Source organism: Dysidea avara, chromosome 2, assembly GCF_963678975.1.
Source record: "Dysidea avara chromosome 2, odDysAvar1.4, whole genome shotgun sequence".
Lineage (NCBI taxonomy): Eukaryota > Metazoa > Porifera > Demospongiae > Dictyoceratida > Dysideidae > Dysidea > Dysidea avara.
Genome location: NC_089273.1, coordinates 28,374,772 through 28,400,148, shown reverse-complemented (window position 1 = coordinate 28,400,148; position 25,377 = coordinate 28,374,772). Strand labels below are relative to the sequence as shown.

The 25,377-nt window shown below is 37.4% G+C and overlaps 1 protein-coding gene across 4 annotated transcripts; it reads right to left on the bottom strand.

The window, feature by feature from the left end:
- Positions 1–1,827: 1,827 nt before the first annotated feature.
- Positions 1,828–23,834, bottom strand: LOC136247031 (TNF receptor-associated factor 4-like). Of its 4 annotated transcripts, XM_066038624.1 has the most exons (6): positions 23,723–23,830; positions 21,393–21,461; positions 14,716–14,841; positions 13,003–13,048; positions 8,854–9,087; positions 1,828–3,541 (listed from the first exon to the last, which is right to left on the bottom strand). In XM_066038624.1, the coding sequence occupies exons 4-6, from the start codon at positions 13,037–13,039 to the stop codon at positions 2,181–2,183; spliced, it is 1,632 nt and encodes a 543-aa protein (XP_065894696.1). In that variant the 5' UTR covers positions 13,040–13,048; positions 14,716–14,841; positions 21,393–21,461; positions 23,723–23,830; the 3' UTR covers positions 1,828–2,180. The 4 variants fall into 4 exon arrangements, with proteins under 4 accessions (XP_065894696.1, XP_065894698.1, XP_065894697.1 ...); XM_066038626.1 differs by lacking the exon at positions 14,716–14,841; XM_066038625.1 differs by lacking the exon at positions 21,393–21,461.
- Positions 23,835–25,377: the final 1,543 nt, after the last annotated feature.

The window sequence follows — 25,377 nt, the reverse complement described above, 5'->3', positions numbered from 1 at the left end:
TCTATCGATGAGGTAGTGCTTTTTGTTGTCTGTGTGTGGTATGCAACAATGTAATAAAATATCTGCTGTGTACTACGTAATTATAATGTTAGTACCAGTGGCGGATCTAGAAATTTCTGAATAAGAAGGGGTTTCAGGTTCAGGAAGTTTTCAATCACTTAGTGATTGAAAACTTCCTGAACCTGAAACCCCTTCTGAAGTGACTTAGCTATAGTAGAGCTGGGGTTGTTAACTCAGTCTTATAACTCATCAGTGACCTATATGCTATAGCTACATAGATCAATAGTGAATCATAAAAATCACTCCAAAACATTGTTTAATAGTTGATCCAGGTCTTCGCAGAAAATTTTGAAGCAAAACAACACCAAAATGATAATTATCTTTAGGGGCACTTAACATGCTTCAGTGCCTTTTAGTGATTTCAAATGTAAAAGTATGAAGTTTGGCCAGTAGAAAAGTCCCAATGTGATACGCTATAAATAACTGTTGATGAGTTTATTACTCACACAAATGGTTAAAAAAATTTGGGCACATGCACTTTTTCAGAAGGGGTTTCAGCTGAATCATTGCAACCTCCCTATATCCGCCACTGAGTACTACACTTCTAAGTCATTCAAAGACTGAAATTATTTTAAAACTTACTACCGCACAGCTGTGTTTCACTGCAAGCATACCTAAGCTTTTGAGGTAAAATTACAGTATATGCAACTTTCATCTACTGTATATACGTGTTCATAAAATTCTCCAGCCCATCAGTGAGTGAAATGTTACAGGATTATCATACAAGTATAGTATGTTCACGTTGAGCTGAATCCTGAAAAATAGCTAAAAATTAAAAGCGGATTTTTTCTCTCAACAGACTTAACATTTCAGTCAACCAAATGATTATTAGTAACAGCAAAGGTGTCAACAACAGACACGTACAGTTTGGCTCCATCACAAGTTCGGGAAAGGGCTGTAATGGACACTGTACTTATATGGCTTTCCATAGGAAATGTATTGTGAAAATTTTGAGTGGCCGTAAATATTATGTCAAACATTTGAACAAAAAGATTTGAAATATTTTTAGCGGGTCAAGCAGTACTACAAATGAGCCAAATTTCAAGATCGTGTGTAATTGCATCCATGAGTTATTAAAGGTTTTTGAGGATTCAGTTCAACGTGAACGTACTATAGTCATTCGGCTTCAAATCTCAGTGTTTAGTGCATATATAATGCATAAGGAAGTACATTAATTTTACTGTATTAGTTAGTTGGAACCTCTCACAAAACACACAGCACATCTAATAGTGCTGCATAACATTATTATATCATCATAAATAATTTAAACCATAAATCACATTAATTTATGAGGTGCTTTTTTATCTGATACTATGTCTAACTTATAAAATGCATATAAAATTATATACAGAAGCACTAAGATATAGTCAAATAATTAATTTTGAGAAAATATCACTTTTCCATCAGTCTGCGTGACAGTTATACCACAGTCAAAATGTGAGAGATTCAATTATGAAACTTACACATATCCATCATTTATGTGATAGACAACAGTACTATACTAGTGTTGTTAACATAATGCATAGCTATTTAGCTATTGTATTAAATAGCTACTAGAGACATGAATTATGTGGTGTTATACAAAAATTTTGATGAAGTGAAACCACTTAAGTTTGAATTTGAACTGGGCTACACATAATACAGTCACCTACAAGAGATGTTTTGTTCCATTTAATAAACATACCAGTTTCAGCACAATTCACACTTTAACTAGTTAGGATCCAACTCTACAGGCTATTTCTAAGATACTTCAAAAAAACTGAACATGTGTCATCAGTAGTTCCTGACTCATTGTTGTAAGCATCCTTCCTTACATACATACCAGTTGTTGCTAGAAGCCTCTCATTCCACCCATCCAAATGGTCAGTGACCACTACTTTCACCAATTTATAGCACTGTCCTACAGTAAAGTATTATTATAGCATGTGAAACAGAATCTAAACAATGTATGTATATCATTTAACATCAGTCGGCATATATATAGTGTATTTAGCTACATACGTATTGATGCAAATTTACAACTTGCATGTACAAACTATATTAATATACTATTGTATAAAATCTGTGTACTGCATGTAACCAGCGATAGTTTGCAAATTACAAAAATAATTAATTTTGAGTCACTCCAATTTACAAACTTGAAAAAACAAACAGTCGTTTTTAAGAAACTGACAGGTGGATGATGTATTATGAAGATCTTGATGAGTTAAAAACTCCATATTACCCCAACCTTCTGATGTTCTTAAACTTGCTAGACTATTTCCAGTCATCCTGGTTGCTTTACAGCCTGGTGTATTACTATCATATACGACTGTTATTTTACGATGGGCACAGTCACTGATTTGATTCAACAAAACTACTTCAAATTTTCCTCTTAGTGGCCAACTGAGTTGATCATCATTGGGACCCATCATAAGGTGAAGTGTGACTGAGTAATGACCAAGATTTGTGGCAGAAAATTTCAGGAACATTTTGTAACCCAGTTCATGTGTGAAGAATGGAACACTAGTGTAAGCCTTTCCAGTAAGCCATCTCGGAGGAAATATGGCGCTTCTACTCTGCTGTACTCTACAACCAATGTTGGAAATATTGACCAGTTTTAATATCACCGGTGCTACTTCTCCTGATACCTTTGTGGCTGCCATTGCATTTATCCTCACATTCCAAATTCCAAATAAGCCATCTAATTGCCTCTGCGTGCTGTCAAGTTCAACTTCTATCTCATCTAGTTTCTCTCTGTTATTTCTTTCTGCATTATGGATACCAGCCTCAATGTTATTCTGTAGCTTGATGAAATCAGTATTGGTGAGGGTCAGGTGACTAAGAAATTCCTCTTCATTGTGTTGCTTCAGATATTTGCGTGTAACCAGCTCTGCACAACCAATGTCATGATACTCACATTCAATGCTCTTAAGAGGGCAGATATCTTTGTGCTTCTCCTTATCTCGACGAGGGACAACTTTTACCTCACAATTATTGGGACAAGGTACCAACTCGTTGAGACATAGTTCATTATGTTCATCAGTTATGTACTGGTGTGTGCCTGTAGTAGAGCAGTACTGGCAGACAGCAGGACGAAAAGGGCACTTGTCTCTCATGTGGATATCAACACTTTGTCTTGGCATCATGGAATCACACCCAAGAGAACATTTCACCCATAGAAATTGACATTTAACAAGATGACTATCAAATTCAGATAGTGGTCCCTGCCACCTGCACATATTTGGTTTGTTAGTACAGTACACCTCTAGAGCTTTAATAGTACGATCAACTTGTTTGTTTGGAACAGCAACAAACTCGTTGCAACAATTATTAGGGCAAACTGGTGTTTTAATAAGACAAGATTTGCAAAAGAGATAGCCGCAACACACACTGAGTTGAGGATTACAACTAACACAATGGCATACACAACACATCAACATTGGAGGTGGCTTCTTTACAAATTGATACTCAGAGTAGCCTCCAATCTTTGTCGCCTTTGCTGCAACCAAACCAGTTATATAATTACAGTGAGTATAACAGCTACTGTTGTATGTACTATATACAGTATGTAAATATTGTACATAATGTATCTGAGATATCACTGCATAATTTCCAGTGGCGGATCTAGATGGGTTTCTGGGATTTCAACAGAAATCCCCCTTTTAAAATTAGCTCAGTGGCAGTTTAAATACATAAACATTGTTGTACTGACAATTTGTCATAGCAAACAACTATATACCGCTGTATTTCAGTAGAATGCATGCAGTTGCACTTAACTAACACCATTTATAGCTATTAAACCCACAGAAACACTTCACTTTTCATCTCCCACTGCATTAAAAACAATCGAGTTACTCTAATAGAACAGTCAAGTAACTACTCTAATAGAGCAATCAAAGCTACAGCTTATAGTCACCATCTCTGCCCTATAGTTAGCTATAGTTTAAAGCATTGCATTTATTGTAATTGCTAACTAAAAGTAGCCTAAAATCCACTCTCAGAGCTTCTAAAATTTCAAAATTTTCTCAAGAAATGTTATCAGGTGCCTAGTACCAACTTTCAGAAATCCTCTTTTAAAAATCCTAGATTCGCCACTGATTTCTTACTATATACGTGACCGGATTTGACAAATCCAGGCTTCCACACACGTTCACATTTGTGACTTTAAAGGACCTTAACTCAATGTACAAGTACAGTATTGCATTCACATTTTGACCTGTGCACGGATAATCCATACAAAGAATTTTTTGAAAATTGTAGCTTAATAGCATACTGAGTGGTAAAGTTACAAGTAGTTAAAGTCAAAGAAGTGGATGTGGGTGGAAGCCTGATTTGTCAAATCCAGATTACAAAGTTAAATACTGCTATGATACAGACCTCATGTATAAACTACACAGTATGTTAATCTTTACTGTCAAGAAAATTTAATCCAAAACAACCAAGCTGTAAAAAAGGTGCGGCCCCTAAAAAGGCCATGGTGGTAAAAGATTTAATGGCTGTGATGATAGGTTAATGGAAAAAGGTCATGGTGAAGAAAGATGTGAAATCCAAGGTGGCGGCCAAGAAATAACTATGATGGTAGGTTAATGGTAAAAAATTTAATAACGACAATTCAGGTGAATTTGGTGCCAAGACCAAGTGGCACCAAATCGACCTGGATTGCCATTATTGAAATTTTTACCATTAACCTACAATCATAGCCATTTCTTGGCCACCACCTTGGATTTCACATCTTTTTTTCATTTTGGAAGGATGCACCTTTTTACAGCTTGGCTGTTTGAGATTAGATAGCTTTTTGTATTTGTTTACACCAAAGCCGTCTTATGGCTGGCTTTGCTGTTATTTTAACCTGTGTTTTTTTTTTCTTTACTACAGAGAAGGAAGAAAGACATTCAAAGCAGACTTTTTATATTAACTACTGTATTTTTGATTTTATACAGGTAGGTAATTATATACACAAATTTTGAATTTATTACATGCCATTTCTTTTCTACAGGATAACTTGTTTGTAACTGATCTCCAATGGGTGACTTGAAATGTAGAACTCTCTATTTGGTGATATAAAATGTAGCTGAAGTCTCTACAGGATGATTTGTTTGTAGCTGACCTCTCTACATGGTGACTTATGTATAGCTGATTTTTCTACAGGATGACTTGTTTAAAGCTGAACTCTCTACAGGATAATTTATCTGTACCTAAACTCTCTACAGGGTAAATTGTTTCTAGCTGATCTCTCTACTGTGTGACTGGTTTGAAGTTGAACTCTCTACAGGGTGATTTGTTTGTAGCTGAACACTCTACAGGGTACTATCTAATCTCTCTACAGGATGACTTGTTTCTAACTAATCTCTCTACAGAGTGACCTTCTGTAGTTGATGTCTGTACAGCATGATTTATTTGTAGTTGAACTCTCTACAGGGTGACTTGTTTCCAAGTGATCTAAAAAAAGGTGATTTGTTTGTAGCTGAACTCTCTACATGGTGCCTTTGTTCTAGCTGATCTTTCTACAGGATGTCGACTTATTTCTAGCTGATATCATAGCTGATCTCTCTACAGTGTGATTTGTTTGCAGCTGATCTCTCTACAGGTTGATTTGTTGCAGCTGATCTCTCTACAGGTTGATTTGTTTGTATAGCTGAACTTAATGCAAGGTAATTTGCTTGTAGTTGAACTCTCTACAGGGTAACTCTTTTCTCTCTACAGTGAGATTTGTTTGCAGCTCAACTCTCTTTTTCTAGTTAATCTCTCTACAATGCGATTTTTTGTAGCTGATACAGTATCTCTACAGGGTGGCTCATTTGTAGCTGAACTCACCACAGGATAACTTGTTTCCAGCTGATGTCTCTACTGGGTAAATTTTTCTAGATGATCTCCCTACAGCATGATTTGCTTGCAGCTAATCTCTCAAAGGGCATTTTTTGTACCTGAACTCTCTACAAGGTAACTTGTTTTAAACTGAACTCTCTACAGGGTGACTTGAAGTGTAGATGAACTTTGTACAGGGTGACTTGTTTCTAGCTTTGTACGAGCCGAACTCTCTCTACAGGGTGATTTGTATGTTGCCATGCAGGGTGACTTGTTTCTCCCTGATCCTTTTCAGGGTAACTTAATTGTTTCTAGCTTATCTCTTTACAGGGTGACTTGTTCTAGACAGGGTGACTCTCTACAGGGTGATTTGTTTCTAGATGATCTCTCTACAGGGTAAATTATTTCTAGCTGAACTCTCCACAGGATAACTTGTTTCTAGATGCTCTCTCTAGTTTGTAGCTGAACTCTATACAGGGTGGAGATGAATTCTCTACAGGGCGATTTGTATGTAGCTGAACATTTTGCAGGGTAATTTTTTCTAGCTGAACTCTCTACAAGGTGACTTCTTCTAGCTGATCTCTCTACAGGGTGACTTGTATTTAGCTGAATTCTCTACAGGGTGATCTGTTTGTAGCTGAATCTCTACAGGGTGATTTGTTTGCAGCTGAATTCTATACAGGATGACTTGTTTCTGACTGATCTCTCTATAGTGTAACTTGCTTTTGGATGAACTCTCTACAAGGTGGATTCTTTGTAGCTGAACTCTACAAAGTAACTTCTTCTAGCTGATCTCTCTATAGGGTACCTTGTTTCTCTCTGATCTCTCTACAGTGTGACTTGTTCTAGCTAAACTCTCTACAGGGTGACTTGTTTGTAGCTGAACTCTCCACAGGGTGATTTGTTTGTAGCTGAACCCTCTGCAGACTGATTTGTTTGTAGCTGAACTCTCTACAAGGTGACTTCTTCTAGCTGATCTCTCTACAGGATGACTTCTTTCTAGCTGATCTCTCTACTGGGTGACTTGTTTCTAGCTGAACTCTCTACAGGTTGATTTGTTTGCAGCTGAAGTCTCTACAGGGTGATTTGCCTGTAGTTGAATTCTCTACAGGTCAATTTGTTTGTAGCTGAACTCTCTACAGGGTGACCTGTTTCTAGCTGATCTCTCTATAGGGTAACTTGTTTATGGCTGAACTCTCTACAGGATGGTATTTTTGTAGCTGAACTCTCTACAAAGTAATTTCTTCAAGCTGATCTCTCTACAGCATGACTTGTTTTTAGCTGAACTCTCTACAAGTTGTAGCTGAGCTCTCTACAAGGTGATTATAGCTGATCTCTATAGGAGGTAGCTTGTTTGTAGCTAAACTCCCTACAGGGTAGTTTCTTTGTAGCTGATCTCTCTACAGGGTGACTTGTTTCTAGCTGAACCCTATACAGGGTGATCTGTTCATAGCTGAACTTTCTACGAGGTGATTTATTTGCAGCTGAACTCTCTATAGGGTGGTTTCTTTGTAACTAAACTATCTACAAGGTGACTTCTTCTAGCTGATCTCTCTACAGGGTGACTTGTTTCTAGTTGATCTCTCTACAGTGTGATTTGTTTGTAGTTGAACTTTCTAAATCTCTACAGGGTGACTTGCTTGTAGCTGATCTCTCTACAGGGTGAGTTTTTTCTACCTGAACTCTCTAAAGGGTGATTGGCTTTTAGCTGATCTCTCTACAGGGTGGCTTGTTACTAGTTGAGCTCTCTACAGGGTGACTTGATTGCTTGTAGCTGAACTCTGTACCGTAAAGGTGATTTGTTTGTGGCTGAACTCTCTACATGGTGAATTGGTTTCTAGCTGATCTCCCTACAGGGTGACATGTACCGGTCTGAATCGCTAGAGCGATTTATTTGCAGCTGCATGCATATGGTGACTGTTCCATTAGGCAGCTGAATGTTCTATTAGGGTGACTATCCTATTAGAGTATCTCTATCTCGCTTTCACACGTAGTTTGCTTTCAAATCATAACTAAGTGGTTTGTATTTCAATTCTTCTGTACTACTGCAAGGACTTTCTATGAGAACCAGCTACATACCATTTTTCAGCTCTTTGCTCTAAGCGGTTAACCTGGTACTTGGGCATGAAAACTTATAGGTTTTTTATTCATGAAATTCGATCACATAATTATGACACAAGTTGGGTTTTGTGTCATATTTCTATGGCTTTTATCTCAATTCCTTTCAAACCACAAAAAGGCACTCCTACGATGGTTACTTCATCAACACAGCAATGTTCAGCTCATTCCTTCAGGTGGTTTTCCCTGTGGGTGTGACAGAAATTTGACTTTATTTTATGCAATTAATCGGTCATAACTCCGTGAATGTTACTCAGATTCCTGACAAACTTGGTACTGAGATCCGCTTTAATGAGCCCTTCATAAGTGAGCCAAATTTCAGCACGAATGGAGCATGAATTGGTGTTTATGGTGGATTTTGCGAAGTATGTGAAATGAAGAAGAAATTCAAAATGAAATTTTTGCCACAAATATGTCTGGAGCAATTTTCTTCAAACTATTTTTATTTGGTATGTAGACTCCCCTACCTGGCCAGTACTTCTGTAGCAAATTTGGTTCCAATCGGATAAGGGATGATACATATGTGCATTTTCTTTCTTCCTGTCAATATAGCTACTCACAGTGTGGCGTGCCAGCTTCTTGGGCAGCATGACACACTACCGTGTGTCTTCATTTCTAAGTTTTAGAAAATGGCTTGCAGGGTTCACTTTGATGGCTGGAGTCTTGTATTAGCGAATGAACCTGGTTTGCACTAAGATACTCATAGCTGGCCACCAATCAATAAAATTGCATGCACACACACACACACACGCACGCACGCACGCACGCACGCACACACACACACACACACATCTGATATAGTCAGACATACTGTTATATTACTCAGTAAAGTCAGTATGGATAATATACACCCATTTAAGGTCCTATCTACAATAACAAAATATTTACCTGGTGGTGGTGGTGCTTGTCTTACAGGGACAAGTTTTGTCATTTTGGGTGGCTTTTTAATTTCTTCAACAAAGTTTTCAGGAAATATTCCTTCTTTACCTTTCACGCGACCCTTTAGCCAGCCATCCTCTATCGTACCTAATATAACTACTTCTTCCCCAACAGACAAGTCTAATTCATCCACAGCTTCAGCACAGTAATCAATCAAGACCTTTGCTTTGCGCATACCTACACCTGAAATGATACAGTAAGTACTTTCTAGCATAATTACAGCTACATTGATATAGTTACAAGTGCATGTTGTATATACCTGTGGCCTGAGGGAAAGTGCATATAGCTATACCAGGCAAAGCATGAATGCCCATGGTATTATTTTTAGTGCCTCAAATAGTTAACTGATAAACTATATTTAATCCAAAACAGCCACGCTGTAAAAAAGGTGCGGCCCCCAAAAAGACCATGGTTAAAGAAAGATGTGTGAAATCCAAGTGGCCGCCAAGAAATGGCTGTGATGGTAGGTTAATGGTAAAAAATTTTAATAACAACAACTCAGGTGAATTTAGTGCCAAGACCAAGCAACACCAAACTCACCTGAATTGTCATTAATAAAGATTTTATCACTAACCTACCATCACAGCCATTTCTTGGCCACCACCTTGAATTCCCATCTTTTTTCACCATGGCCTTTTGGGGGACCACACCTTCTTTTACAGCTTGGATTAGATATAACTTCTTTTTGTATTTGTATTGTTTTAACATGTGTTTTTTTCTTTACCACAGGGAAAGAAATAAGACATCCAAAGCAATTTTTTTATATTAACCAAAGTATTTTTGATTTCATCAGTCATTAAACAAATTTAGAATTCATTCCTTTGAATTTATTACATGCCATTTCTTTAAATTTATTACATGTAATTTCTTTTCACAGGATGTGACATAACAGACAGTATTATGTCATTTAGTATTAGAGATAAGGATTGTGATTTCTATACTGTGAAATTATGATTCATGAACTAAAAGTTTGGAAGTTTCAAAAGGGAAATGGGAATCCCTGAAAAAAGCAAAAACATTATGAAATCGCTGAAGTAGTAGTACCTAACCATAAATCCCTGTTTTGAATATCTTTCAAGTATAATACATAACGCTCCACTCATCCGCTCTTTATCTGTACCAAATGTTATGGTATATCAAATTACTTTTGTAACAACTTTTGCAACGTGTGTAAAAAGAATAATTAATAAATAAGTCCCCTAGGTACAAGAAAAACTAACTAAAAAACAAATTTTATTAACTTTTTCGTGTGGCCTACCCTACCTGGTGGACAGCTATAACACAAAAATGGTCTGATTTGTCCATGAAACTATGCAGGTATAAAAGTTATATGCTCTTTCCTGTAAACATACACAAGATGTGACATACTGTCTTTCTTGGCCACACTACATACTATCATCTGTCTCAACCATGTGTAAAAACTACAAACAATATTAATTTATTTCCAATACTATGAGCCAAAGTCTCTGAAGTGCCCACACTAACACCATTTCATCAATTATATTCACATCAAAAACATTTAATAACTCATGGATGCAATTACACATGATCTTGAAATTTGGCTCATTTGTAGTACTGCTTGACCCACTAAAAATATTTCAAAATCGTTTTGTTCAAATGTTTGACATAATATTTACAGCCAATCAAAAAGTTCACAATACATTTCCTATGGGAAAGCCATATAAGTACAGTGGCCATTACAGCCCTTTCCCGAACTTGTAATAGAGCCAAACCATACGTGTCTGTTGTTTACACCTTTGCTGTTACCAATAATCATCTGGTTGGCTGATATGTTAACTCCGTTGAGAAAAAATCCACTTTTAATTTTTAGCTGTTTTTCAGGATTCAGCTCAACGTGAACATACTATAGTGGATGTCACCCATTGACATACTGTACATTGGCCCAAATCTTCAGATAACATACATTCACAGCAATGCAGTAGATAATACTGTACTACGTAATGCATACAATGTTAATATATCTAATCTAAAACAGCCAAGTTGTAAAAAAAAAGAGTGCGGCCCTTAGAAAGGCTATGGTGAAAAAAGATGTGAAATCCAAGGTGGCGGCCAAGAAATGGCTGTGATGGTAGGTTAATGGTAAACATTTTAATAACAACAATTCAGGTGAATTTGGTGCCGCTTGGTCTTGGCACAAAATTCACCTGAATTGTTGTTATTAAAATTTTTACCATTAACCTACCATCACAGCCATTTCTTGGCCGCCACCTTGGATTTCACATCTATTTTCATCATAGCCTTTCTGAGGGCTGCACTCTTTTTTTACAGCTTGGCTGTTTTGGATTAGATTTCACTTCTTTTTGTATTTGTATACCCCAAAGCCGGCCTATGGCCAGCTTTAGGGCTTTTTAACCTATCATTTTTATTCTTTACCACAGGAAGAAGAAAAGATGAAGCAGGGTGATTTCTTTGTAGCTGAACTCTATACAAGGTAATCCTTCTAGCTGATCTCTCTACCGGATGACTTGTTTGTAGCTGAACTCTCTACAGGGTGATTTGTTTGTAACTGAACTCTCTACAAGGTAACCTCTTCTAGCTGATCTTTCTACAAGGCGATTTGTTTGTAGCTGAATTCTCTACAGGGCAGTTTGTTTGCAGCTGAACTTTCTGCATGGTAGTTTCTTTGAAGCTGAACTCTCTACAATGTAACTTCTTCTAGCTGAACTCTCTACAAGGTGACTTGTTTCTAGCTGATCTCTGTACGGGGTGACTTGTTTCTAGCTGAACTCTCTACAGGTGGTTTGTTTGCAGCTGAACTATCTTACATGGTGGTTTCTTTGTAGCTGAACTCTCTACAAGGTGACTTCTTCTAGCTGATCTCTCTACAGGATGACTTGTTTCTAACTGAACTCTCTACAGGGTGATCTGTACATAGCGGAACTTTCTACTGGGTGATTTGTTTATAGCTGAACTCTCTACACGATGGTTTCTTTGTAACTGAACTCTCTACAAGGTAACTTCTTCTGGCTGATCTCTCTACAGGGCAATTTGTTTGTAGCTGAAATCTCTACAGGGTGATTTGTTTGCAGCTGAACTCTCTACATGATGTAGCTGAACTCTCTATTAGGTACCTTCTTCTAGTTGATCTGACTACAGGGTGACTTGTTTGTAGCTGAATTCCCTACAGAATAACTTGCAATGTATTATAATTGAGTAAATAATAAATGCAGCTGAATGCTTTATTAGGGTGACTGTTCTATTAGAGTATCTCGATCTCGCATTTGCTACACGTAGTTAGTTGCCTTTCGAATCATAACTCAGTGGTTTGTACTCCGATTCTGCTGTACTACTCCAAGGACTTTCTATGATGATTATTCCAGCTACATTCTGATTTTCAGCTCGTTTCTCTAAGCGGTTTGCCTGGTAGACACGAAAACTAATAGTTTTTTTATTCATAAAAATCGATTGCGTAATTTTGAGACAGGTTGGGTTTTGTGCCATATCTCCATGGCCTTTATCCCAATTCCTTTCAAACCACAAAAACGCACTCCTACGATGGTTACTCCATCTACATATCAATTTTCAACTGATTCCTCAAGGGGTTTACCCTGTAGGCGTGACAGACCTTCGACCTTATTTTACGCAAATAATCAGTAATAACTCCATGAATGTTCATCGGATTCCTACCAAATTTGGTCCGGAGATCTGCTTTAATGAGCCCTTTAAGTGTGCCAAATTTCAGCCCAATCGAGCATGCATTCGTGTTTTATGGCGGATTTTGTGAAGTGTGCGAAATGCATGAAGAAGTAGTCTAAGTTAGTCCATAGATAATAGACACCCCATAGGGGTGTCTATTATCTATGGTTAGTCTAAGTAGTAGAAGAAAAAAATGAAGAAATTAAAACGAGATTTTGTTCGCTCGTATCTCGGAAATGGCTGGAGCGATTTTCTTCAAATTTGGTATGTGGACTCCCCTTACTGGCTGGCATTTCTCTAGCAAATTTGGTTCCAATCGGATTAGGGATCACAGGTGTGAAAATTGTGTTTTCTTTCTTCCTGTTAATATACTCACGGTGTGGCGCACCGGCTTCTTGGGCCGCACGACACACTACCGTGTATCTTGATACATGTACATACTTTCATCAGAAGAAGTAGCTGTATTTCCTTCAGTCATTTTCTCAATCTAAAATTGGAGAAACTACTGTATATTACATAAACAAAATATATTACATAAACATTGTATGTGTACATGCAATATCATACTTTGTATAGGAAGATCAGAATTCCAAAATGTACTTTAAAACCCATATGTTATAGGTATATTACAACAGGAGTAGAATATCTTTGTTATTTACACACAAGTCAGAGGCAAGTACGTAATAGTTGTAACATGGACATCAGGGCTTAGCCCGATATGCATGTCCAAATTACCCTCAGGCCAAAGGCCTGAGGATAGAGGAGATACATATCATGCAAAATCCCAAATGCCCATGTTACAGCTAATATGTAACATTTCTCATCTGTATCAGGTAACTTCATAATGGGTGTGTGGTCCATATTCAGAAACATGCAGAAATGATAGGTGAATAAACTATAACACCAGTTCCAACGTTCTTTAACTCATAGGATAACAAGGGTAACAAAACTTTCTCCATCTGAGTGGCTTTTATTACAAAATCCTAGCCATGCATACTAATCACGTGAGTATTAATCAACCCCCACAATTGATTTAGGCCTTAAATCTGTATAATTTAATACCTTACTGGACTGTATGGTGGTTATGGCCTGGGCAATAATTACCATGCAGTTCCAGGGCGAATCCAGGAGCTGACAAGGGGAGGGGTACAAACAGGCTAAGGTGTAAATGGTTGGGGAGAGCAGCTGCAAATTCTCTTATATTGTTAAAGTAGCATAATCACATCTAGCATTGTCTTACACATTATTTTTTCAATTTTGGCTTTTAAAAGCTGTTTTAAAAACTAGAATGTCTTAACACCAGCAACATGGTAATTATTTTCAGAGGCACTTAGTACACAAAAGGTGTTGGGTGACTGTTTGATACCTGTTTAGGTGAGTCTGCAACAATGGTACATACAAGCCATAACTAATATTTATTATGTAGTGACAAGACTTAGTATTTCAATCAAAACAAGTATGGCACCACCACAAAGAGGGGGTAATTGCCCCAAATGCCCCATCCTGGATCCACCATTGAGTTCCAGTAAATTCTTTGAAGTATGGAAAAAGAGCAGATGACTATAGTTGTACACTCGAGTAAACACATACAGTTATAATACACTATGAAAGTTTTTTTTAATGAAATCAACCTCAATCAGATGGCATGGTTCAGCATATGCATAATTTTGTTAATCATTGCCATAATAATTCTAGCTATGTTATATGCCTATAACGGACGCTTATTTATATCCTGATTGCAGAAAACTCAAGATGAATTAATGTTCTGAGGAAGATGACTAAAAAGTACATAATTCCTTGATGCCTGTCCTACACTTGTGTGTACTTAAAACTTTCATAGTGTCTCAAGACTACCACAGCATTTGAGTTCACCTCATACTGTGTTGTTCTCTCAACACACAACCCTGATACTGTATACATATGACAGTAGAGCTCTAAGTAATATTTGCTAGACCACTTATACATACGTTTCTAATAATTTTCAAAAAAAAAGAATTTTAGGCTCAAGCCTAGTCATTGTAGGAGTGCTCTCCACTTAAACAGTACTATGCAATACTACTCAATGCATTTTATCTTATGTGATAAACCACCTTTATGAAATAATATTAGTCCACCTAACATCAAATACAGCATTAATAACAAGAAAAAACTTACAGACGGCTAGATATAGAATGAAAAAGAATTACTGAAACTTGAACTTCTGTGTGTATCTGACCGCAGTCTCAGGACTGAAGCAGCATATGGCAGTATTTTACAGCACAATAACAAGCAGTCAGCCCTCTAGAGCAGACACATGTGATACTAAAAAACTAAACAAACTATTATTTTTAAATGAAGTAGGGATCGAAGCAATAAAAACTTTTAAAACAATAAATGAATGATGGTATTATTACAGCATGGTTTGGCAGGACAATGTTTACTTTTGGCAATGAGCAAAATAATTGTTTTAACATGCCAATGTAGGGATACTATGCTGTAATACCACCTATTATACTTTTATCATGCATGCACTTGAATGCCTACTTCATTATTAATAATAACAAATATACATACAAGTATGCATGTCAGAGGTAGGCCGGAGTCGAATATGCTCAAAATTTTGCCCTAAATGCTTACCCAACATTTTCACCCATTATGCTCTTTCAGTATTCCTAATATGCTTGCATTATGCTCCTAAGTTAGCAACATTTGTTACATTTGTTACATCTTGGAACATTTTTAATCAGTGAACGCTCTATTAAATATTTCATGATAAAGTGGCTGTTCTATTAGAGAGTATTGATCTGAGGAGCTATTTAGAATGCATCTGAGTGCTCTACTGCTGTTTACAGTTTCTACTGACAGCTCTATTAGGGAGTATCAATCTATTTTCATGGAAATTAAACTTCATAGTTTGAAATATCCACCTAATATGTCAGCATTATGCTGGCATAGCACTCTAACCCATTCTGCTTTTTAATATGCTGGTATATTTGATGCAGGCCTATTCAGAGGTCAGCGGAGATTCTAGTTTTAGGCATCATGCATGATACCTGTGGCAGATATCAAACAAAACTGCCCATACCATTATTTTCTTTTAATTATTTGGCCGATTTATAGTTTACACTTCATTTTGATGAAATACTGATTATGCACAAAAGTACACGCAACACAGTAGCTCAAACAAAAGTATATGGCACTAGACAATGCATTACTGTTAGATGAATTATATATGTGACTGAATTTTGGAAAATCACCCATATGGGCGCGCATGAAATAATTAGAATTTTCGTGTTTAGTGGGTTGCTAATATGAGCAGGACACAGTTTTGAAAATATTTCAAGAATTTTCTTGTAATTTAAGGTATTGAGAAATGGCTTAAACCCATCAACAAGTAGATTAGCACTATAAAGTTTGTGATTTTAGCATTAAATATTTTAGGTGTCAAATGCACCCATATGGGTGATTTTCCAAAATTCGGTCACATATATATATCACACATCAGATGTACCATACTTATTTAGTCCAAGTGTGTTGAATGTTACATTATATATCTGTGTGTGCATGCATACCTCTGCATGTGTGTGTGTGTGTTTGTGTGTGTGTGTGTGTGTGTGTGTGTGTGTGTGTGTGTGTGTGTGTGTGTGTGTGTGTGTGTGTGTGTGTGTGTGTGTGTGTGTGCGTGCGTGCATGCATGTATGTGTGCGTTGGTGTGTGTGTGCATGTGCGTGTGCTTCTGTGTGTATGTGCCAGTGTGTGTGCGTGCGCATGTGTGCATGTGTGTGTGTGTGCATGAATGTGTGCGTGAGTGTGTGCGACTCATGTGTGCGACTTGTGCGTGCGCCTATGTGTGTGCCGGTGTGTGTGTGTGTGTGTGCGCATTCATGTGTGTGTGTGTGTGTGTGTGTGTGTGTGTGTGTGTGTGTGTGTGTGTGTGTGTGTGTGTGTGTGTGTGTGTGTGTGTGTGTAAGCACATTCATGTGTGTGTGTTTGTGTGTGTGTGTTGTGTGTGTGTGTCTGTGTGTGTGTGTGTGTGTGTGTGTGTGTGTGTGTGTGTGTGTGTGTGTGTGTGTGTGTGTGTGTGTGTGTGTGTGTGTGCCAGTGTGTGTGTGCCAGTGTGTGTGTGCCAGTGTGTGTGTGCCAGTATGTGTGTGTGTTTGTGTGTGTGTGTGTGTGTGTGTATGTGTGTGTGTGTGTGTGTGTGTATGCCAGTGTGTATGTGTGTGTGCAGGTGCATTCATGTATGCATGTGTGTGTGTGTGTGTGTGCATGCCAGTGTGTGCGTGTCAGTGTTTGTGTGTGCATGTATGTGTGTGTGTGTGCGTGTGTGTGTGTGTGTGCGTGCGTGCGTGCGTGCATGCATGCATGCATGACCTAATTTGGGAAACAATGAATCCAAAAGCTAAAGTTTCACTGTGAATGAACTACCGTACTATTTAACCCACTGGCAAACTATTGTTATAACCATGGTTTTGAGCAATCTTTTTTCACAACCGTATCTAGCTAACATAGGCATCGTGACAAGTCAAGTTCAATGACTGTGGTACAAAATGACAACTCGTGTTTAACTTGGGATTGCTCCATCATCCGAGCTCCAATGAGGATGAAAATCACTGTGGGGTTTGTCCACACGATGACCATCATGAAAATCTTAGTTTTATCGTGCGCGTTACATATAAGTAAGTTTTGTGTTGTTTTGTAATCTTTTCAAGCCTTGTAATGTATGTAGAATACTTTAAAACTTTTAAAAACGTACTGTCAGGTGGAAGGTAGTCACTGGTGGTCACTTTAAAGTGCGGGTTACTTCACTCAGGTTAGTGATTTTCAGCTCTAGAGCAGTTTTCTGATGGCTGTGTCATCAGCTCAAAAGTATAACCCACTTCAAAGTCGGCATAACAGTGCCATAATTGAAACCACAACTCCACCTTAGATATTGCTGCATCATTGTGGCACCTCCACTGTAGCTGTTTACCTTTATAAGTTGTTAACTTGATGTTTTTACCAACTTGAGATAGTCACTTTGCCTATGGATATACACCATTGCATCAAGAAGTGTGCAGTAGGTGAAGCATATTTGCTCACCACAAAGCATACAAAGATCGCTGAGATCCAATAAGACCTGAAGTTACTCTCATTACATGTACAAACTTGCAGCTAGAAGCAACTGCAGTTTCAAGATAGTCCAGATTGCTAGATGGCTTCCTAATTCAATTGTGCCATTTTCCCCTTTAAAATGTATGGGGAGCCAAGGAGAAAAATGTACCTTTTTTCAGGTTTTAAGCACTGTGCATGACAAAGTAGTTAATTCCAACCCAACAAACTATGTATTTCTGAGATCAGCAATCAATACTCTACCTATTGAGCATATAAAAAGCCCAAAATTTAAAAATCAGGCTGGAATGCCTAACTGTAGTTGTTTTTGTTACCGTGATTAGCAGTTTAACTGGAAGTTCTAGTGTCACTCTCGCAGCTTTGTCAATTCACCCATAACTACCAAAATCCCGACCAGAATTCCTCTGTGGTATTATAAATTCACAGTATAAACATAATCGCACTATTGTATATGCAAGTGGACTATAGTCTAGTCCCTTATGGTTTTGATCGTGATTTACTGGACCAAAGCACCAAATTTGGTACAGTGGCTTCTTAGGGCATACAGAGTGATTTCAGAAGGAATGCCACCATGAACTTGCCCTGCACCCCTTTGTACGACAGCTATGTTGGACAATCCGCGAAATTAAAACCTATATATTTACCCTATTGAACAAGTTGTCTTTTCCTTAACACATTCCCAATTTTAATAATTTGTTTTTGTGAGTGAGCAGTCCATAGCATCTCATAATCAGTTTCATTGAAATATTATGGCTCAGTTTAAAGATACATAGCTTAAACAAAACTATACATTTAGCGAAAATTAAAATCGCTAAAATTTGAACACGGTTATTCATGAAGAACTTTCAAATATTAGCTTGTTACTTATTTCCATTGAAAGCCATGTACACATTTCCACTACTATGGCTAAGTTCTGTACACAGAGCACCACCTGTTTACTGGATACTTCACCTCCTGGGTTCCATGCAGAATTACACTCATTTCTACTTCCTAGTAAAATGCACTTTAGCTAGGATTCTAAGATCTTTTTGTGCACTTTTGGAAAAAATATGAAACTTACCACATAGTTTGTTTCTTTAAAAACTAGTTGTTGTTTTTTTTTTAAATAGAGAACCACACCACCTCTACTTTGACCTTTAGTGACCTTACACCCAATTTAATGCCTAAAATTGGTCAGATTTTCACCCATACACAATTCAGTATACACTAACTTACTGTAGTTTCAACTTAATACTCTTGTTCTAAAGAGAACATTAACATTTATAAAGAAAGTCCATAGTTTGCACTAAGTTATAAGAGCAAAAGTAGCCCTATTTCCACCCGCTCATAATATAGTACAGATTGCATTTCTGAAATTATTATTAGACCCTGAGTTGGATATGTGATATATTATTCACAACTGTAACCTATGGCTACCTGTACTAGGAGACCACTTCTGTATACATTCAAGAGATGTACAGTAGCATACATACGTCATAAATTATAGTAAAATACTGCTTGTCCAAATCACATTGCTAAAACGGTGATAATGCCGATGGGATACCCAGTACACTCAACATGCAATATTTTAGTTATCACCCTTCTCCTTAACTTCAACTGTTGACTTGCCACAGTGACACTATCACATTCTGTGTGCACCATTAATAATTGTTGCTGTATAGTATGTCAAGGATTATGTTGGCGTGTCATGATTAAGTAGTACAAGGAGCTGTCATGCAGCCCTATTGATAGTACACAGTAACTATATGTGAACGCATTTGTGAAAAGGGGTGTTCCACACACATCCAATTCTATGAACTTGGAAGACCATAGCATAGTGGTAAAGAAACATATTATTTAAAACTTTCTCTATCTACTAAGCTGTGTGGGGGCTCACTACTGCCCTAATTTCTAGTCAATAGCCTTTTTATTCTGAAGTTATGAGTTGTCAAAGTTGGTAAATTGGATGTATGTGGAAGACTCCTTTTTGCAAATCCGGTCACATATATTAAATCTGAATAAGAAAACTTGTACTACAAGTGTCTGCATTATTTTTAAGATACGTAAGTCACATCATGCACATGTTTTGGTTTCAAACCTGCATGCACCATGACTGGTAGCAATAGAGTATATGAACAATGTATCAATTTACATGCACCTAGTTGGGTCTGTAGAATATACATACGTTTTCTTCCATACGCACTGGATTATAACTTATATATGTAGTTATCACCCATCATATATTACAAAGCAGTAAGACAATACCCTGTAAACATGTACTTTACTTAAAAATGGCATTGAGAAAAAGATCGTGCTATGCTGTGATACCATAAAAATTGTAGACACTCAGAGAGTTTGCCTATGCTGAACAACTGCAGTGAAACCTCTATAATTCCGATGTGGGACAGAAAAATTGAGCGAGGATGTCGATTTATCAATGCAATATCACATACACAAAATTTTCTTGGTGCAGCAAATTACAGATCGTCACATTCTGTATTAGAGCTAGACATGAAGGATTCAAGAGATTTCATTGTGGTAGTTTTGATAATAAACATAAGGAAAAAGATTTTTAGTTGCACTAAACAATTGCATTTCTATAGGATGGTGTGACATATTTTCCAGTGATATGTGTATAATATTGCCTGAACCTATGTTTGTGAGTACATGTAAACATTTGCAAAACAGAAATTCTACAATTGCAAGCTACAAAACACAAGCAATTGTCTTGGCTATTCAATAAAAAATAGAATCCAGAAGGTTTTATCAAAATGTGTATAAAATTTAGCCAAAATGCAAATACATTGAACCTCACACATAAACCTGCTATCATAAGAGATACTGTATGTACCCCATTATACTGTTTTTCGTTAATAAGTATAATGCCTATTTAAGTGCTAAGTTTCTAAGTACACTCTATCTGAAATGTAAACATGCTCTGTGCATATTTCAAGCTTGTGCATGGAAAGAATAGTAATCTGCTTTTACAGAAAGTCTGTACGTAGCTCATACTCTGTTCTAAAGTTACAGTGACTTCAATCATGAACCACTATTTGTGACCGAATTTGAGAAAACAAGGCTTCCACACACATTCACTTTTGTGACTTTGAAGTACCATAACTCAATGTAGGAGTATGCCATTAGTCTCAAATTTTCACCTGGTATTATACTATGCTATGGAAGGACTTTGTGAAACGTTTGGGTCAATAGCTTGCTGAGTAGTCAAGTTACAGCTGGTTAAAGTCAGAAAATTGGATGTGTGTGGAAGCCTTGTTTTGTCAAATTCGGTCACATTTTTCCTTTGGGCAATAGCTTCAATTTGAAACCAATTTTGTGGAATTTGGATCATGTAAATGTGATTTAGTGACAGTGTTTGAATGCTAAATTCCTGTAAAGGTCACCGAAGCCCAAAGGTCAAATCTGAGGTGGCTCCATATCGGAAAATAATCTTTGTCATGTGCAAAAGTTTTTGTAAGTTCATGTTTTTAACCAATTAAGAGATGCATTTTTAAGGCTTAGAACTCTTACACACAGCTAACCATTACTCAGATTCTAAGAGGTGACAAAATCAGCTAATGGTGAGTCCATTGTAATGCTGATGATTTTTAAAAGTCTACACAGATTCTCTGATTAAGTATCCATCCAGAGCTGTGTAACCTCCTCATTGTCCCATATTGTTAATGATCATTAATTATTGCTCTTATAGTCTCTAGCTGTTACAGTACACATAGTTGCAGGATTAAAAACATAGTAATACTTACATTCAACACTCTTCATCAAGTAGTAACTTAAACAGTATATGCTGTAGAGTTTTGTAAATCATTTGAAATCTGTGTTTTAAACATAACATTAAATCTAGAGAATTGTATTTCCTGAACATAATAGTGCTAATAGAAGACTGGCTACTGTATGTACACATTCAGCTTATTAATAGATAACTATGATCAGCAACTGTACATAATTAATAGACAGCATAAACAGATAAGCTGACAAAAGATTAAAGCCAAAGATTTTTCCGATCATTGCTTTCTGAAACCATGTTAATTCTATAAGGTTGACCCCCCCAAAGAGATAGAATATCCAGTAAACAGATGTACAGTGATTGGCCAAAGTAGTAGAACTATAGACATGATTTTTGATCGAAAATTCTCAAAATTAGCTATATTTAAATTTTAGCGATTTTAATCTTCGCTAAACTTTTTTTTTTTTTGTATAAGTCTTGTATCTTTATAAAGTGCCATGATATTTCAATGAAACTATACTGGGATGTCATGGAGTGCTCACTCACAAATAGGATTGGAATTATTAAACTTAGAGACGTGTTTAGCAAAACATAATGCACCTATCAATGTTAGGCCCCTACCCCCAGTACAGGCCATGTGGAGACAAGGTGGGGATTTGACACCCGGTAAGAGCAATAACCCCACTACTGGGGCATAAGTGTTTTTCTAATCCCCTACCTACCCCTTATATTCCCCGAGGTATTCCCCCACTCCATGATCAACGCCGCTTCGCTGGCTATGGGTCAATGTCACGTGATTTAACTAAATATAGCTACACAATATTATGTGTCAAAAGCCCAACTACTGGGGGTAACTTTGTAGGTGAACCCCCGTATAAACCCTCTATAATCCCCGTGTGGATCCCGTACTGGGGGTACTGGGGGTTACAATTGATAGGCGCATAAGTTATTCAATATAGTAAATATGATGGGTTTTAATTTCACAGATTGTTGAAAATAGCTGTCGTACAAAGGGGTGCAGGGTGAGTTCATGGTGGCACCCCTTCTAAAATCACTTTGTACATCCTAAGGAATAACTGTACCAAGTTTTGAGCTTTGGTCCGGTAAATATTAGAGCAGTTTCAAAACCATGGTAACCAAAAATTACGCAATGCACCACACCCAAATCGCCATGTTTTTGTACCAGACTGCTTGATGTTGCAAGTTGAATTCCTCGCTAAATTCATGTCAAGACTTATTAATACGTAAGTAAAATAGATGCCAGTGATAGAATAAAGTATGTGGGTGAGTTATTAGGCATTAAAATATACGTACTGCCTCCCAACAGGGCAGTTTCGTAGGAAAGAGAAATGCGTAAAAATGGATTTGGCCAAATTGCGACCTATTCACCGCCCCAAGGTGGTTAAAACTAGGGGAAACTTGAAGTATAGGTCTTTATCCAGCACCACAGCATCGTACAGCCACATCCAGCCATCCCCGAGTTAGCCAGAATCGTTCATGTGCCGGGATTCCCACTTCGTGTGAAAAAGCAGACACCAAAACAAGACCGCTAAAGTTTAACTGATGGTTGACTCCGACAATAAAACTTAATTCTAGCAAAATTCACCACTAAGAGTCTTCTTTTGCTGGCGTTTTATCACAGTTTGGCAGTACGCCATTACCGGTCTCGTGCCTTTCAGGAGCTCTGGCTAATCCTGGGATAGCTGGATGTGGCTGTACGCTGCTGTGGTGCTGGATAAAGACCTATACTTCAAGTTTCCCCTAGTTTTAACCAACTTGGGGTGGTGAATAAGTCGCAATTTGGCCAAATCCATTTTTACGCATTTCTCTTTCCTACGAAACTGCCCTGTTGGGAGGCAGTACGTATCTTTTAATGCCTAATAACTCACCTACATACTTTATTCTATCACTGGCATCTATTTTACTTACGTATTAATAAGTCTTGACATGAATTTAGCGAGGAATTCAACTTGCAACATCAAGTCAGTCACTATATGTCAAGTCAATAAGTCTAAGTCCTTGAAATTAGGTTAGGTAATCCTAAGGCTGCAGCACATGTTGCTGTCAGACCTTCAGTGCTGGTCACTGTAAAGTGTTAGTAATACAAAAATAAAATAAAAAAGCAGTCTGGTACAAAAACATGGCGACTTGGGTGTGGTCCATTGCGTAATTTTTGGTTACCATTGTTTTGAAACTGCTCTAGCTATACCTAAACTTTGACATAAGAGACTGGACTACTAAGGGCGATAGCGTGAATTCTCGTCGCAGGTCCACCGGCGACCATGAAACTCTGGCATAATGCCAGTTTTAACGTTAGCTATAACAATTAAAACGCTAATAATAACTCACCGTTAGCTAGTAGCGATATTACTGTACTATAAAAGAATTCAGCTACCACGCTTCAAGGGAGTGGCACTCCAATACACCCTGTACTCCGATCTTCGTCCTCGGTTAAAGTGGTCAAAATCGAAAAATAACCTTGACCCTTGACCTACGCTATAATCTGCGTTTGACTCTTGACCAAATTCTTGCATATTTTCGTAAAATTACGGTTATGTCGTAACTCTAAAAGTTTCAATTGTGGTAGCTATACACTTTACAAACGAAGCTAAATTGTCTTTTGACCTACTGCAAATTTTTTGCTTGACTTTTGTTCTTATTCTTATTAGTACTTTACAGTATCCAGCACTGAAGGTCTGACAGCAACATGTGCTGCAGCCTTTGGATTATCCTAGCCTAACAGGAGCTGGAGACTTGTAATGATTACTTAACTTAGCTAACAGTAAGGTGAAACAGAAAAGGGCCAAAGAAAGGAAAAAGTCCTTCCTACCCTTGGATTCGAACTGCAGGCCACCCAAGCGCCACACTCAGTCTCCTCTAGGAGGGATGGATTTTCTTCCTTTAAACCTAAGTATTATTTTATACTTATTAGTACTTTACAGTGTCCAGCACTGAAGGTCTGACAGCAACATATTCTGCAGCCTAAATGACTTTCGTTTTGACCAAGCACGAAGATCGTAGTACAGGATATATTGGAGTGCCACCCCCATGCACACTGCTGAAGAAACGAGCATTGAAAAAAATTCCACACCTAATTTATAATTAGCGCCAGGTAACCTAAACCATTATCTATGCCTAAATGAAATCAGGTGTATTTTTTATTACAGTGAAACCTCACTTAGTGCACCACTTTAATAAGACCACCTCGTTATAGTGACCACCTCTAGTAGGTACCAAACATAGCTAAACAGTATAGTCTACTTTATGACCAAGGCCAAATTTTTTGGTCCCAGGACTGACCTTATCATCAATAGCTAATTATAATAAGGTTTTACTGCACTACCATCAGGTCCTTAGACAGTAGTGGGAGGGTGTTACCCCCTCACATATATACTTTAACAAGGGAGAGATCTTCATTTTTTTACATCAATGACTGGAATAACCTACATTATCATTATCATGTAGTCAATGTACCCTCGTTAAATGGTTTCAAAAATCTACTTGACTGTATATAGCTAGCTGGTCTACTTTGTTGTGTATGATTGTTAATTAGTTGATTTGCTGTAGCTACTATTATTTTTTGCTCTGTAATTTATTAATAATAATAGCTAAGTAACTTTTTTTGTAGAGATCAGGCTTTACAGGCTCTCCAAGCCTTATATACTTGTTTCAACTACTACTAATAAAGAGGTGAACACGTGTAACTCACAATGGTTTTGTACTGGAACAATCATGCTTTCATGTTGTAAACATGTTTACACACCTGAATCATCCATACTTAATGTATGGGATATTTTTAAAGCCACATAGCTCACTTGTTCTTGTTTGTATCAAAGCTCTTTTTTTTGATAAACAGTTTCGGTATTTGAGGGTTTCAAAGCACTACTAAATGTTTGACAAGCTGGCTCTTGTAACAAGAATTATTAACAAGAAACAAGAGCTCAACTGGTGAACGTGAACAGACTATAATAGTAATAATGCTAACACATTTGAAGGAAAAGGTG

Bases quoted from the DNA above. Each gene is read 5' to 3' on its own strand.
- LOC136247031 (XM_066038627.1), bottom strand. From the start codon at position 13,039: ATGACTGAAGGAAATACAGCTACTTCTTCTGATGAAA. The intron at 9,088-13,002 runs GTATGTACATGT...GTATCATTTCAG, and splicing joins AGCTACTTCTTCTGATGAAA to GTGTAGGTATGCGCAAAGCA. The intron at 3,542-8,853 runs GTAAATATTTTG...GTTTGGTTGCAG, and splicing joins ACAAGCACCACCACCACCAG to CAAAGGCGACAAAGATTGGA.